Below are 14618 nucleotides of genomic sequence, written 5' to 3'. Positions count from 1 at the left end.
ATTGGTGTGGTTTACCCTTTTCTAAGATATAGGTTTGGATAAGAAGACGCAAGCACAGTGGACCACCGATACTCTTAATATATTAAGATAATAAATATTAGGGTAAACTATTTGTCTAGTACCTTAATTATTACTTTTTTTTTATCAATCATACGTAACATTTAGTTTTAGTTTCATTTTGTTCATTCGTTAATAATAATAATAATAATAATAATAATAATATAATGCTGACATATCATCATAAGATAATGTCACATTATTGTAAAAAAATACTAATCAACAATTCTGTTAATTTTTTAACGATAAATGACCAAAATAAATTTAAAACATAATATTAGGTATGATTTTGAATAAACAATAATTAAATGATAAAAATGGGCAAAAGTAATAGTATAACTACTAACAGTGTAGTTTACGCTAAATATTAAATAACTACGGTACAGCTAGTATTAATAAAGAAGTGAAGTCAAACCAAAACTCAGTGAAACTGAAAGAATGGCAGTTCCATCTTCTGCACAAATGTTTTTGTCTTCTTTGCTGAAAATCGTCGCTTTCCTTTTCATTTAGCTTTATAACGTCTAAAGCTTAAAGCACCTGACACTTGAAGCCATACTTGTTTCAATTATCCTAACTCAAACCAGCAGCTGAAAACTGCTAAAATCTCAAACATCTCCACTCAGAATTAAACTGCGGAAAATGGGTATGGTCGAGTTGATCGGCGTGGTGCTGTTATTGGGGGTTTTATGCGCAGAATCCAAGTACATGGTTTATAACACTTCAGCAGGAGTTGATGCTGGGAAAATCAATGTTCATTTGGTTCCTCACACCCATGATGATGTCGGTTGGTTAAAAACCGTTGATCAGTATTATGTTGGCTCTAACAATTCAATTCAAGTGGGATCTTTCTCCTTCCACTCTATGTTTATCTCTTGATTAGATATTTCTCTTTTCTTTTCTTTTTTTGTAATTTTTTCCTTTACTCTGTTTTTTAGGGGGCTTGTGTGCAGAATGTGTTGGATTCTTTAGTGCCGGCACTGTTGGCTGACAAAAACCGGAAATTCATTTATGTTGAGCAGGCAAGAGTTTTTTTTTTTAGTGGTGGTTTTTCTCTCTTCAATTGAGTGGTATTTGGTTGCCAAAAGCATGTATGAAAAAAAATCTTTATGACCTTGGTATAAAGTTTTCCTCCAATCCCAACCTTCTATTCTCATATTCTTTGTCTAAAACGCTGCATTAAACGAAGTTGAAGGTTATGCCCATAGTACAAAATTGCGGTTGTGACTGCGGTGTCCTGGTTGTGGCTTGCGGTGTCACAATGACCTTGAAGAGCGTTATGATGCCGCCGCCGTTACAATGTGTTGCGGACGCAATTTAATACTATGGTTATGCTGGACTGTACTAGCAAGAGATATGTGGTGGTCATGTGTCAAATGTCATGCTCGTGTTGTTATCGTCTTACTTGATTTGTGCAGGCATTTTTTCAGCGGTGGTGGAGAGATCAAAGTGAGCGAACTCAGAGTATAGTCAAGGAACTTGTCAGCTCGGGTCAACTGGAGTTCATGTAATGTGTGACATAAACCCTTTATAACCCCTAAGTTGCATGTCTAAAAGCCCATTATTTTCTATCATATCCCATGAGTTCGTACTTCCCCTCATTCTGTTCCTCTGATTCTTCAGAAATGGGGGAATGTGCATGCATGATGAGGCGGTACCACATTATATAGACATGATTGATCAAACAACTCTTGGACATCGGTTCCTTAAAGAGGAGTTTGGTCACTCCAAGAATTGGATGGCAAATTGATCCTTTTGGACATTCTGCTGTACAGGCTTACTTATTGGGCGCAGAGGTAAGTATACCCCATAACTACTGCTTCTAGCTAGTGTTTCCCACTTCCAGCAGCATAGTATAGCTATTGTGTTTCTGTTTTTGTAGGTTGGGTTCGACTCATTCTTCTTTGGCCGCATAGACTACCAAGACAGGATTAAGCGAAAGAAAGAGGAGAGTCTCGAAGTTATTTGGCGGGGTTCTAAGAGTCTGGGCTCATCTGCTCAGGTGAAATGCATTTGTTGGTTTGCTTCTATTTGGGTATACATGATTAGTTTTGGATGTCACATCTTGTACTTAAACTTTGCATTTCCTGATTTATTTACATTTCAAAATTTCCATTATTCTTCAGTTAACATTCACTTAAACTTAGATGTGTTGCAGATTTTTGCAGGAGCCTTCCCAGAAAATTATGAACCTCCACCAGGTTTCTACTTTGAAGTTAATGCTGATTCCCCTGTTGTTCAAGTAAGCTCCGTGGAATGTTGTTCGTTTCGGCAGTTTCTTGGCTCTTGAGTATGCATAGTTGGTTCTAGTTTAAATATGGTTGCCTCTGATGTAGGACAATGTCGATCTGTTTGATTACAATGTCCAAGACAGAGTGAATGCCTTTGTTGCTGCTGCTATTGCACAGGTAAATGAAATTATATTACCGCGTGAGGAATTTTCTGTCTTGGTTTCCTTGCTGTCTATTCGATTGAAATTTGGTTTTGTATGGAACTCTCTTAAGGTTTATGCTTTTGCTTCTCATGCTATTTGATCTTGAAAATCACATGGTATCTTTTTCCTTGGTAAAATATTTCCTTTTTTATTTCTCCCATTTAATATTATGGCATTGTTGAAATTATAGGTCTAGTTTTATGAGATGGCAAGTATCTTTTTTAGCGAAGTTTATGTTATTAGTTATAATCATGAAGATGGCCATTATAAGTATTAAGTTTGACCTTACTTGCACCAAAAATCTGTTTTGTGCTGTGAGAAGTATCTTTTTTCTTTTTTTTTTTCAGGAATAAGTATCCTAATCTTTATCCATTTAAACTAAACATTATCATATATAATCTTCCTGATTTACTAGTCTGCCACAGAATGGCTGGTGTATTCTTAAGATATCTGGAAACTATGTTGTCTTTTAACTTCAAGAATCCTATCTTTGATTTAATTGTCCATGTCGGTCCTGAAAGCATGCATCTGATACTTAGTAAAAGCTTATATTTGATCTGCAGGCAAACATAACCAGAACAAATCACATAATGTGGACCATGGGTACAGATTTTAGGTATCAGTATGCTCATACTTGGTTCCGGAACATGGACAAGCTTATCCATTATGTGAATAAGGTGAGAATCTCTAGTTTCTTTCATTTTTCTGGTGACTGGATTTTAAGCATGCCTTACCTGGTATGTTTTTGTCCTCTTTGGATGCCATATTATTGGTCTAAACCATTATTTCAAGTGTTTTTTAATGAATACTTGTAGGATGGACGTGTCAATGCTCTCTACTCCACTGCATCCATATATACTGATGCTAAGTATGCTACAAGTAAATCTTGGCCGCTCAAAACTGATGACTACTTTCCGTGAGTTTATTCCTTGAGAATCTATGAATCTTAGTTCTGGCGGTTTGTATATTCTAAGAAATTAAAATGTACTACTTACCAGTTATGCAGATGTGAATGCTTACTGGACAGGCTACTTTACAAGTAGACCAGCTTTAAAATTCTATGTTAGAATAATGAGTGGCTACTATCTGGTACTATTCTTTTTCCGTTTTAATATGTTATAGTTCAATTAGTCTTTTCATATACACATATATGTGAATATATGATCAGGCTGCAAGGCAACTTGAATTTTTCAAAGGGAGGAATGGTTCACGGCCAAATACCGACTCATTGGCAGATGCTTTGGCTATTGCTCAGCATCATGATGCTGTTACTGGTACTGAGAAGCAGCACGTGGCCTATGATTATGCAAAAAGGCTATCAGTAGGCTACAACGAGGTGCGAATTTAGTCCTTACAATTTTCTTGGATATCGTTTTTTTTTCACTTTGGTCTGAAGTTGTAAACGTGTTTATTATCTTTGTTAAGGCTGAGAACGTTGTTGCATCTTCACTTGCTTGCTTAACTGATTCGAAGTCATCTATTGGATGTGGGGACTCAAGCACCAATTTTCAGCAGGTAATTATCATGGCTGATGGAATTTAGTTTCAGGAGTAAGACAGTTGATTTTCAATCTAAATTATGATATGAAATTTAGCTAAGGGGTTTAATGTGAGATATGCCTTTATATCCCCCCCCTCTTTGATCTTTTGCCAGTGCCCACTTCTGAATATAACTTACTGCCCTGCATCAGAGACGGACCTGTCTCATGGAAAGAACTTGGTAAGAAGGAATATTCCATGTCTTATGTTGTTTAATATCATAAATAATTCTTAGAGAAATAAGTTTTATGTTCTTTCCGTCGACAGATTGTTGTGATCTACAATTCTTTGGGATGGAAAAGAGAGGATGTAGTACGTTTTCCTGTGAGTACCTCCGTTTATCTTTTGCCTTGCACTCCTCTCTCCTTCTCCCCTCTCAAATTAAGGAGCATGTAGCATAATATTATGTTGACACATGTTGGCTATTCATGAAGCTTTGTAAACTTAATTGTTTGATACTTAAAATCTCAGTTGCATCAGCCCTTTATTTTTCATGAAGTACCTGTTTTGGAAATCGAAGTGGTCATGGTTGTGCTGGTAAGGAAAAACTTATAAAATTGAATAGATTAGTGATGGACATGGTTATGAGGGAAAGGAAAAACTTGGAAAAATTGAATATATCCGTGATGGACATTCATCCATATCCGACATTCATAACTGAAGTGGAGCGGCATTGCTTCGAATGTAGGTAACTTTATGCCTAAAACCATTTGCTAATATAGCAGCCAGAGCTATTGTTTGGCATGCATCTTATTTAATTAGGTGATCAAAGTGGACCAAGGAAAATTTTAGTGAGATCTATATTTTACTATCAGGCTTTGTTGCTGTTAGGAAATCACGTACGTTTTTCTGGTTTGCTGTAGGTTGTTAATGAAGATGTGATTGTTCGTGATTCTAAGGGAAGAAAAATTGAATCACAGCTTGTTCCAATAGTTGATGCCTATGTGGACATAAGGAACTATTATGCTAGGGCATATTTAGGTAGCAACCCAAATGCTTCACCTAATTATTGGCTTGCATTCACAGTTTCTGTACCACCTCTTGGCTTCAGCACTTACACCATCTCTTCTTCTAAAAAGACAGGTTTACTCATGTAGCTTCTTTACTGATTGCAAATTTCCTTATCTAGTTAAACGAGTATGGATGCTATTTCTCTGGTTATAAAAATGCAAATAAATTGTTGCAATCTGTTTCTATGTCTGATTTCAGGAGCTGGATCAACCAAATCATCTATATACAAATTTCAGATGGGTGAAAAACCAACCATTGAAATTGGTGAAGGACATTTAAAGCTTACTATTTCAGCACCTCAGGGAAGATCATAAATTATTCAACAAGCGAAACTTGGTGGGTAATACATGATAAATATTGCTTATTTGATGCTTTATTTTCCTTCAAGCATTTATTTATGTTGGCATATTTTCGACCTGATTACATATGAACATATGAGGTTCTTTCAATTGTTTCATCAGTATTTCTGTCTCTGTATGGTGCTTCCTTTTTTGCTATGGGAGGGAGTGAGCGATACAAGGCTAAAAACCTATATGGCTAATGCTTAATTTGACACCTTTGAAGGTTGAAGAATCAGTGGGCCAATCATTTAGTTTTTACACTGGATATAATGGATCTAATGACAAAGCACCCCAGGTATCAATGTAACATTGGAGTTCCCCATGCATTACACTAGCATTCTATATTCTCTTATTGTGCTGTTGCATGCTTGACAAGTAAGTGAAATTATTAGATATCTCTTTGTTTGTTCTCATATAAGAATTTGGTGCTTTTACAAGAACTCTGGAGCATATATCTTCCGTCCAAATGGCACATATCCCATAAACGCTGAACAGGTGTGTAAGTTTATTCAAAGAAGTTTTTGTTCAAACACATAATTAAATTAACTATAAACTTCTTGTTAAATCTCAGGCCTTTGTGACTGTTATCAACGGACCAATAATGCATGAGGTGCATCAACAAATAAATAAGTGGATATTTCAGGTGCCTTGCCTTCTCTAATGCTTGTTTTTTGTTGGTGTAATTTCTTCTTCCAGTGAATCCTGTCTTCTTCTGAACTAGTATTAAAGCCGTGCATTGTAGGGCGAATTTAAAAGTTTATGATATGAATATAAGAAAAGAAGAGTTATGAATCGCGTTAAATATAACTGTTTAATACGTAATGGCTACTGGTTTTACAGCTCTTGGGATGATATGAATATAAGAATAGAAGAGTTATGAATCGCATTAAGTACAACTGTTTAATACTTAATGGCTACTGGTTTTCCAGCTCTTGGGATGATGGTTTAATATACTTCTCTCTCTTTATTGAGTTAAATGTGCCGTACACTCCGATATTTATCTTGAAAAAGTAAAATCTTCTTAAGGTGATCGTTAGAAATGCTTAATATTTTTCCTTTGCGGTTGGCATAAATATATGACACTTCCGAGATGAAACAAATAAGCAGAAAACGTGGAGGAAATTTGTTACTAGCCCCTGTTAGTAGATAAAATTTGCTTAATAATGCCTTATGCTGGTTGATGAAACTAACAGGACTATGAAGAGTTAAAGTTCGGTCTCTTTCTACTTTTTTGATGCTTTCTTCCCATTTAAACTGATGCTATTCTACATTTTAAGTTATCTTCTCTTTAGTAGAATATATAGTTTTCTTACTGACAAAAGTTATGCAGACTACCAGACTTTACAAGGAGAAGGAGCATGTTGAAGTTGAGTTCATTGTAAGTTTACCTAACGGTTTGCTCAGCCTTGTGGTTTTATAATAGTCTTGAGTATTTGATTGTTAGTGATGATATTTTTCGCTGTTCTTTCATTTCTTTGTTCTCTTGTGCATTTTACTTTTATTTTCTCCATCTTATATGAATAAACATGGCATGTTGGGTTGTATGCATTTATTGCATCTGAATCTCACAGGTTGGGCCAGTGCCAGTTGATGATGGATTTGGCAAAGAAGTAGCAACTCAGATTACGACTTCTCTGGAAAGCAACAAAACATTCTACACAGATTCCAATGGACGTGATTTTATTAAACGGGTATGTTGAATGCATGCTGAGGAGTTAAGCCTTAAATCTTAGGGTAAAGTATATTAATGGTCTCTCGGCTATAGGATGTTGTTTTGTTGAGTTCCTCGACTATTAAAAATTATAAAATAGTCCCCTGATTACATGGCATTTTTCTGCTGAGTCTTCGACTATTAAAAGTTACAAAATGGTTACTCGACTATTCATATGTTTCAAATTCGTCATTCTGTGCTTGAGCTGGACGTTAACCTGTTTACTGTAAAATGATAAAATATGATCTCAAAATCTCAAACAACTATCATATCTCAGTCAACAGGTTAACATCCAGCTCAATATGTTATCAATTTTTTAACGGAAAATGATGAATTTGGAACACATGAATAGTCATAGGATCATTTTGTAATTTTTAATAGTCATGTACTATTTTGTAACTTTTAATAGTTTGAGAATCATCTTGAAATAGAATGGTTGTTAACCTCAAAACTTTAGTCCATATTTGTGCTATGTCTTAATCTTCCAAGGTAGATAGTGCAAGAAATAACTTATTGAGTTATTTGCGTGGATCTAGAACACACAGAAACACTTTTGTCAGGAAACTTTAATTTAAATACACTATTATCTAGTAGTAGTAGAACCCCTAACAAACTCGCTAAAGATAAAAGATAAAAAACTTTAAAGATAAAGACAACGACTCCCCTTATCTTAGTAGACTCCTAAAATCACATAATCTCCTCAATACAAACTACATAATTCGACATTCCCCGCATGCTGGTGAATGGATATTGTAGAAATTTGGTGAAAAGGAAAGTTCCAATTGTATTTTTATGCGATAGAACACAACCTTTAAATAGGCTGTTTGTGTTACATAAACTAGAATTCTAAGACTATTAGGTTTCTTGTTTCGAACCGAATTAACCGATTTTTTTTAATAATTTTTTAGTTAGATTAATTTAAATTTAATAGAGATATTTTTTTCATTTTGGTTAAAATTTGATTGGGTCTTGAAAGTTTAATGGGTCTGCTGTGGTTAAAAAATAGTTGGTATTAATTCTTAATGGGTTTGAGCATAAAATATATATTTAATATATATACTATATTAAATATTTAATTTTTTGATTAATTCCGTTAATTAATCGATTTCAAACTGAATTAACCAATAATCGAACTTTGAATTTTTTCTTAATTGTTAACCGATCTAACATCAAACTGATTAACCGAACTAAATTTCAGTTCGGTTGGTTAATTTGGTTAAAACCAAACAATGACCACCCTTAGAAATCAGAGTTCCATCAGGAAAAAAACCAAATTTGATACCATGACATAAACTGTAAGAGTAGAATAGAATTTTATCTTAATTTCCTGTAGGTTACAGCACTATGGCTTAAATACACTATTATCTAGTATTAGTAGACTGCTAACAAACACAAAAACTCCTCGATACAAACTGCATAATTCGAAACTTCTTTAAGTTTCCACCTGTTAACTAATTATTTTTAGCTCTAGAAGACAATAGACTTCTAATTTCCCCAACCTCCTTTATTTCTTTTCCTTTTAAATTATTTTTTCTTTGGCAGATTCGTGATTTTAGGGCAGACTGGGACCTGGAAGTAAACCAACCAGTTGCTGGAAATTATTATCCTGTATGCTCTTTATATAACTTTGTTCCTCAAGATTAATTATCGCTTTAGAGAATTTCTATGAATGAGAAACGCTTTTATGACTTATAGCTTTTTTCTCGGTTCAGATTACATTAGGAATTTACATTCATGATAAGGAGAAAGAATTTTCAGTCCTGGTAGATCGATCTCTCGGAGGATCTAGCATAGTGGATGGACAAATAGAGTTGATGCTCCACAGGTTTTCTTTCATCTCTCCTTTACTCAGTTTTTCTGCACTTTTATTTATACTACCTTGATCATAGCACTTTGTGGACATTGAAATTCCCAAAGTCAATACGTAAAAGGTGTTGGTTTCTATGGCATGGACAAGGCTAGGTATCGTACTTGCATACCTGTAGTTGGCGAGAATTATGATTTTAGATTTCTGTTTCTATGTAGGAGGCTGCTACTTGATGACTCTAGAGGAGTCGCAGAGGCTTTAAATGAAACAGACTGCATTCCTGGTGATTGCAGAGGACTAACTGTAAGTAAATGTTATCTGGATCCTGTGTTGTAATTCAATTTTTTTCAGTTATCAGTCCCCTGGCTGATGAGGGCTTACATGAATCTCGAGATAGTTAACAAATAGTTGAAATGAAATTGGTTTTACTTATTGCCAGCTGACCTTGCCTTTTAATCTAAGGTTTAATAACTTGTTCAACTTTTGATTTAACATCTTCAGGTGTAGTTTTGTCTAGAAATTATGCATCTTTTTCCCTTCTAATAGTTAGCCTGTTTTTTGTATCACAAAATACATCCAGGTCCAAGGAAATATTATTACAGAATTGACCCACTAGGAGAGGGTGCTAAGTGGCGCCGTTCTTTTGGCCAAGAGATATACTCACCCCTCCTATTAGCATTTGCAGAAGAGGTTACTTTCTCTTTCCCTTTTTCCCCCCACATTATTCTGGTTACGGAGATTTGTTTCTGAATAGCAAACTTGTCTTGCCAGGATGGAGATAACTGGATGAGTTCACATACACCCACATTTTCAGGGATTGATGCCTCCTATAATTTACCTGATAACGTTGCTCTTATAACTCTCCAGGTACATGGGGAAAGGGGGAACACACAATTATCCATTATGTTGTTATACTTCTATTATAATGAGTTTCAGACCAGGGATGACATGATAAGGTTTATTTATTGGAGTTTACAACCTAATTAGCATGCTCCAAGCATGACATCTATAATTATCTAGTTAATTATAACATGCAAGTTGCTTGCATTTACCTTAACTTTCAAACTTATAATATTCCCATTTCTCTTTACAGGAGCTTGAAGGTGGAAAAGTTCTCCTAAGGTTGGCACATTTGTACGAGGTTGGCCTTTTAATTTGAATCATCTTGTACATGCTTTAGAGGAAAAAATTACCCAGAGTTGCCTGTAGATCGGTTTCAAAGGAAAAAGGAATGCTTATCAGAATGGTGGTTCCTTTATTCCGAGTTAGGCATTCTCTAGAAATTGCTTTAACCTGTTCTGAAAATTGTAAAATATTATATATAATTTTAACTGCAAGTAGTGATAAAGGTAAGTTTGAGTGGATGAGTATAAAACTTAAAAGTTTTACACAAATTTAGGACCGTTGGATGAGTGTAAATAAACAAATGAGATTTATAGTAGGAAATGAGAAGATATTAACAAAAAAAAAATGAGTTAATCTCATCAATCTATTTCTACTAATCTAACGGTCCCAAATCTGTGTAAAACTAAAAGAATTTTACATTGTCTAAGAGGATCCAATCCCATATTATATGTATATATATATATGAGATAGGATCCAATTAAACAATGTAAAACTTTTTAGTTTTACATAGATTTAGGATGGTTGGATAAATGGAAATAGAAAGCTGAGATTAACTGTAGGAAATGAAAAGATATTCATTGGAAAAAAAACAAGAAGTTAACTTTTTATTTTCATGCATGCAACAGTATTAAATATGTGTAAAACTAAAAGAGCCCCTGCATTTCTTTATATTTGTTTCCAAAGTATTTTTGATATAACAAACGTCTATATAAACTTTTATTTATTTTCTGAGATTAACTGTAGGAAATGAAAAGATATTCATTGGAAAAAAAACAAGAATTAACTTTTTATTTTCATGCATGCAACAGTATTAAATATGTGTAAAACTAAAAGAGCCCCTGCATTTCTTTATATTTGTTTCCAAAGTATTTTTGATATAACAAACGTCTATATAAACTTTTATTTATTTTCTGACCTTTAGGTGTAATTTTTTTCCCTTTTCTTTGTGGCTTTTTGAATTACACAGATTGGAGAGGATAGTGTTCTCTCTGTAATGACTAGAGTGGAACTGAAGAAGCTGTTTCCAGGCAAGAAGGTACAGCAAACGAGTTTTTCCAGGCTCTACTTATAGTGTGTTATTTATGTTGGAAACCATTTAAACTGTAGTATACTGTTTACATGCATTGTTTAGATTGCAAAGGTGACAGAGATGAGCTTGTCTGCCAATCAAGAAAGAGAGGAAATGGAGAAGAAGAGACTTGTTTGGGAAGTAGAAGGAGAAGCAAATAAAAATCCCAAGGTTGTAAGAGGTTCACAGGTTGATCCAAAGAAACTGGATGTGGAGCTTGCTCCTATGGAAATCCGTACCTTTGTCATCGAATTTGAATTCGATCTAATGACTGATGCTTTCAAGAAAATGATTGATGTTTAAGTGGCTGCATTTTGTTTTTCAATTGAGAGGTACTTGCAAACTCTTATTGGCTCCGTCTGCTAATCCATGAGTACTTTTGTGCTTTGTTTGTGAAATGAAAAACTTTCACTATCACACGTGTATATATATATCCATGCATACATTTATGTCATTGATGGTGCCATGATGTTATTTATGCATGTATGTATGTATGTAAGCATAGTGATGCACTAAACGTCACTCTAATAAGGCCACTCTTGTTTCTTTTATGCATCAAAATTCGTATCTGTTGCTAATAAGGGGAACTAGGAGTTCTTTGTCACGTCTCAAATTTTGAGACTAAATTCAAAGAAATATTTAATTTGCTGACCTTGCGTGGATTCCTTAAAGTATGATGACCTTTTGCATGATTTATCCAAGTTTTAAGGTATTAGAATACCCAACCTCTTTCTTTTCTTTTCTTTTCTTTTTTCCATTCTGCAAAACTCCCGACCGTTTTTGCTTTTTCCCCTTTCTTTCTTCTTTCCGTTGTTTGTCTCTGTTGGATCCAATCTCATCGTCGCTACCATCGTTGCGGTGTCACCGTTGACACCATTGTGTTCATCTCGTCGTCAACGTTCGTCCGGTGTCATTGGTTCGCCATTCGTCATCGCCGATTGCAATCGGGGAAGAGAGGAATATTCGAGTTTAGTAAAAATCTCATCCCTACCATCCACCGCCTTGATCTAACCTCATTAAGAGACTCCTCATTCCATAAATGTAATTATGAAATTTATGGTAATTTTTAGGCCACGGACTACGTCCAATGTGTCACACGCACCGCCTTGGTGCGTCTGAGACATTTTGCAACAGACAGGTTTGACTTTGAACCAATTTGACCCTGAGTCGGTATGAACTAACCCAAATTGTTTGACCGACATTGACTTTGATAGTTGATTTTTTTTGTTAATTATACATTTATGTTTTTTGAGGTACTGAGTTCGTTTTTGCAGTTTGGTTTTCTAAATATTGACCCGAAAGACCTATTTTGCGTCATTTATTGTTTTAAGTTATAATTGTGTTAAGTAAATTCTGGGATTTTGGACTCATTTGATGTTGTGTTCTAAAGGTGATCACTTGTCTCTGCACTACTCTCTAGTACATCCAAACACCCCCGTTTGACTGATTTTGCACATTCGACTCAGGATACATATGTGTTTAATGAATTATTAGTATGCTTTTGTTTAGATTAATTGTTTTAGCATTCACATGGTTCTATGTGATTATTAGGTTCTCATTCTACAGGACCTAGTACTACCAATCGTGGAAAAACGTAAGGCTTAATCGATATTGTTTAGCTGATATATGTTTCTCCGCTTGACCTGTTTTATATGTTTATTTTTTTCAAGTTGTAATCAGCTGATATTGTTATTGGATCGTCTGAGTGTGTGATGATTGTTGATTATGCTATTATAATGTAAGATTATGATTGTATGTCTCGTTTTCTTGCTATGTTTATCACATTGACATGTTAGATATATGATTATTGTTGTGTTAATTACCATCTATATATTGATGTAATACTACAATCTATCTGGGATCTTCTCCAGAGTGAATCGTCTCTATCCTGATTTATGCTTTTGTTTAGGATCCTCCTCGGAGGGCGATATTAACATCATGATTTCTATTATTTTATGGGATCTTATATGGAGGGAAAATCCCTATCCTAAATTTTGTATTTTGCATTGGGTACCTTTTCGGATTGTAACGTTTCAAGTGCCTTAGCAAAGCTAAAGAAAAAGGTGTGGATTTCATCCAAATCACCAAGAAAGTTAGTGTGGCTAAGCAATGAGGTTTATATCGGGATCCAATGATCAATGTAGTATATTTCTAATCCGTTGGAGTATTAAGTTTTCATAAATCACAAGAAATTGCTAAGATTTGTGGAGTTTAGCATTTAGGGTTTCATTTTTTATTCATGCAATAAATCATGAATTTGATGTTTAGTATGTGTTTTATGACACCTTAAGACGCTAAATAACTACCCATAACATTGGTGCATGATTTAGAATCAAAGTATGACCTTTAGGATGATTTTTGATTGATTCCTTAGCTTAAAATACCTATTTCTGGGTTTGAGTATCGATACTGGTTAAATTAAGGCAAAAGTTAGGGATTTTGGGATGGAGTATCGATACTACCAAGAGAAGTATCGATACTACCCCGACAGTATTGATACTCAGGGTGACAATATTGATACTAAGGCCCCAATTTTGTAACAGAATGCATTTTTGGTACCGAAACTCACAGGGGTATCGATATTTGACCCTAGAGTATCGATACTGCAAGTAGAGTATCGAAACTACTCACTTCGGATGGTTAGATTTGACCCGTTTAAGACCCGTAAAAACTAAGTACGATCCGTAATAGTAAGACTTAGTCCATGAGGGACACAAATGACCAAGAAGGCCTAAAAACACTCGTAAGAGCGGGTTAAATAAGGTGTAACCATATTAAGTGTAATATGCTAAATTATATTCAATAAAGGATGTATACAGATAGTTGAGACTGAGGATCGTTAAAGGAGACATCCGAGGTACGATGAATATGTCAAATTTAGTTGTACGGAAAGTATGAGCTTCAAAAATGTTCGTGAACCCAAGAAAAGTAAGTTTCCTTTTCATTTCAAGAGGATTTGAAGGGAAGTACAATAAGATCGAATAGAGTACCGCTACTCATAATTGAACCCGAGCCGGATATTAGGCTAGTTCATCATATAATAATTATTCCCTCGCATACCGATATAGGTGAGAGAACGAATAAGATAAAGCTAATGAGAGGATAACCTCACTTTAGTAAGTCCGGTCAGGCTAAGGATGTAAGTTCTGATACACGTAAATTCCTATTCTTACCACAAGGCTTCTGAGTATTCAAGGTAGGCCAGTGTGATGTCCTGAGATACACATGAAATTCCTCTAACCACACCACAAGACCCACCTCATGTTTATGTTAGTTATGCATGTATAGTTATGTCAGTTCAGTACAGTCAGGTAAGCTTCCGATGCACGTAAATTCCAGTTCTTAACTCTAGGACTATTCTGTATACTGGGGTATTGTTTTGAGATGCACATAAATTCCTCCTACCACTCCACCAGACCTACCTCATGTCTGTTAATTAAGTCATACATGTATGGCTCCGTCAGTTCACTATGTCCAATAAATTAAAGCTTGGATTGAAGGCTAAATGAGACTGAGCCAATGCTTCAG

At 35.0% G+C, this 14618-nt stretch overlaps 1 protein-coding gene across 1 annotated transcript; it reads left to right on the top strand.

The window, feature by feature from the left end:
- The first annotated feature begins 445 nt into the window (after positions 1–445).
- LOC120193195 (probable alpha-mannosidase At5g13980) lies at positions 446–11448 on the top strand. Its single transcript, XM_039195763.1, is given in 31 exon segments — positions 446–894; positions 993–1076; positions 1473–1561; positions 1678–1776; positions 1778–1850; positions 1937–2056; positions 2213–2296; positions 2391–2462; positions 3052–3165; positions 3304–3404; positions 3487–3577; positions 3657–3824; positions 3914–4003; positions 4142–4207; positions 4294–4350; positions 4890–5109; positions 5236–5347; positions 5349–5373; positions 5602–5673; positions 5817–5873; positions 5950–6021; positions 6709–6756; positions 6950–7069; positions 8632–8697; positions 8802–8914; positions 9115–9203; positions 9477–9586; positions 9668–9763; positions 9990–10037; positions 10989–11057; positions 11154–11448. Coding segments are annotated over 31 exon segments (3063 nt in total). The 5' UTR covers positions 446–696; the 3' UTR covers positions 11394–11448.
- The last annotated feature ends 3170 nt before the right edge of the window (positions 11449–14618 follow it).

Source organism: Hibiscus syriacus, unplaced genomic scaffold (assembly GCF_006381635.1).
Source record: "Hibiscus syriacus cultivar Baekdansim isolate YM2019G1 unplaced genomic scaffold, ASM638163v2 tig00116989_pilon, whole genome shotgun sequence".
In the NCBI taxonomy this organism is placed as follows: domain Eukaryota; kingdom Viridiplantae; phylum Streptophyta; class Magnoliopsida; order Malvales; family Malvaceae; genus Hibiscus; species Hibiscus syriacus.
Note: the sequence above shows the minus strand (reverse complement) of the source record. Positions and strands in the feature narration are given on the sequence as shown.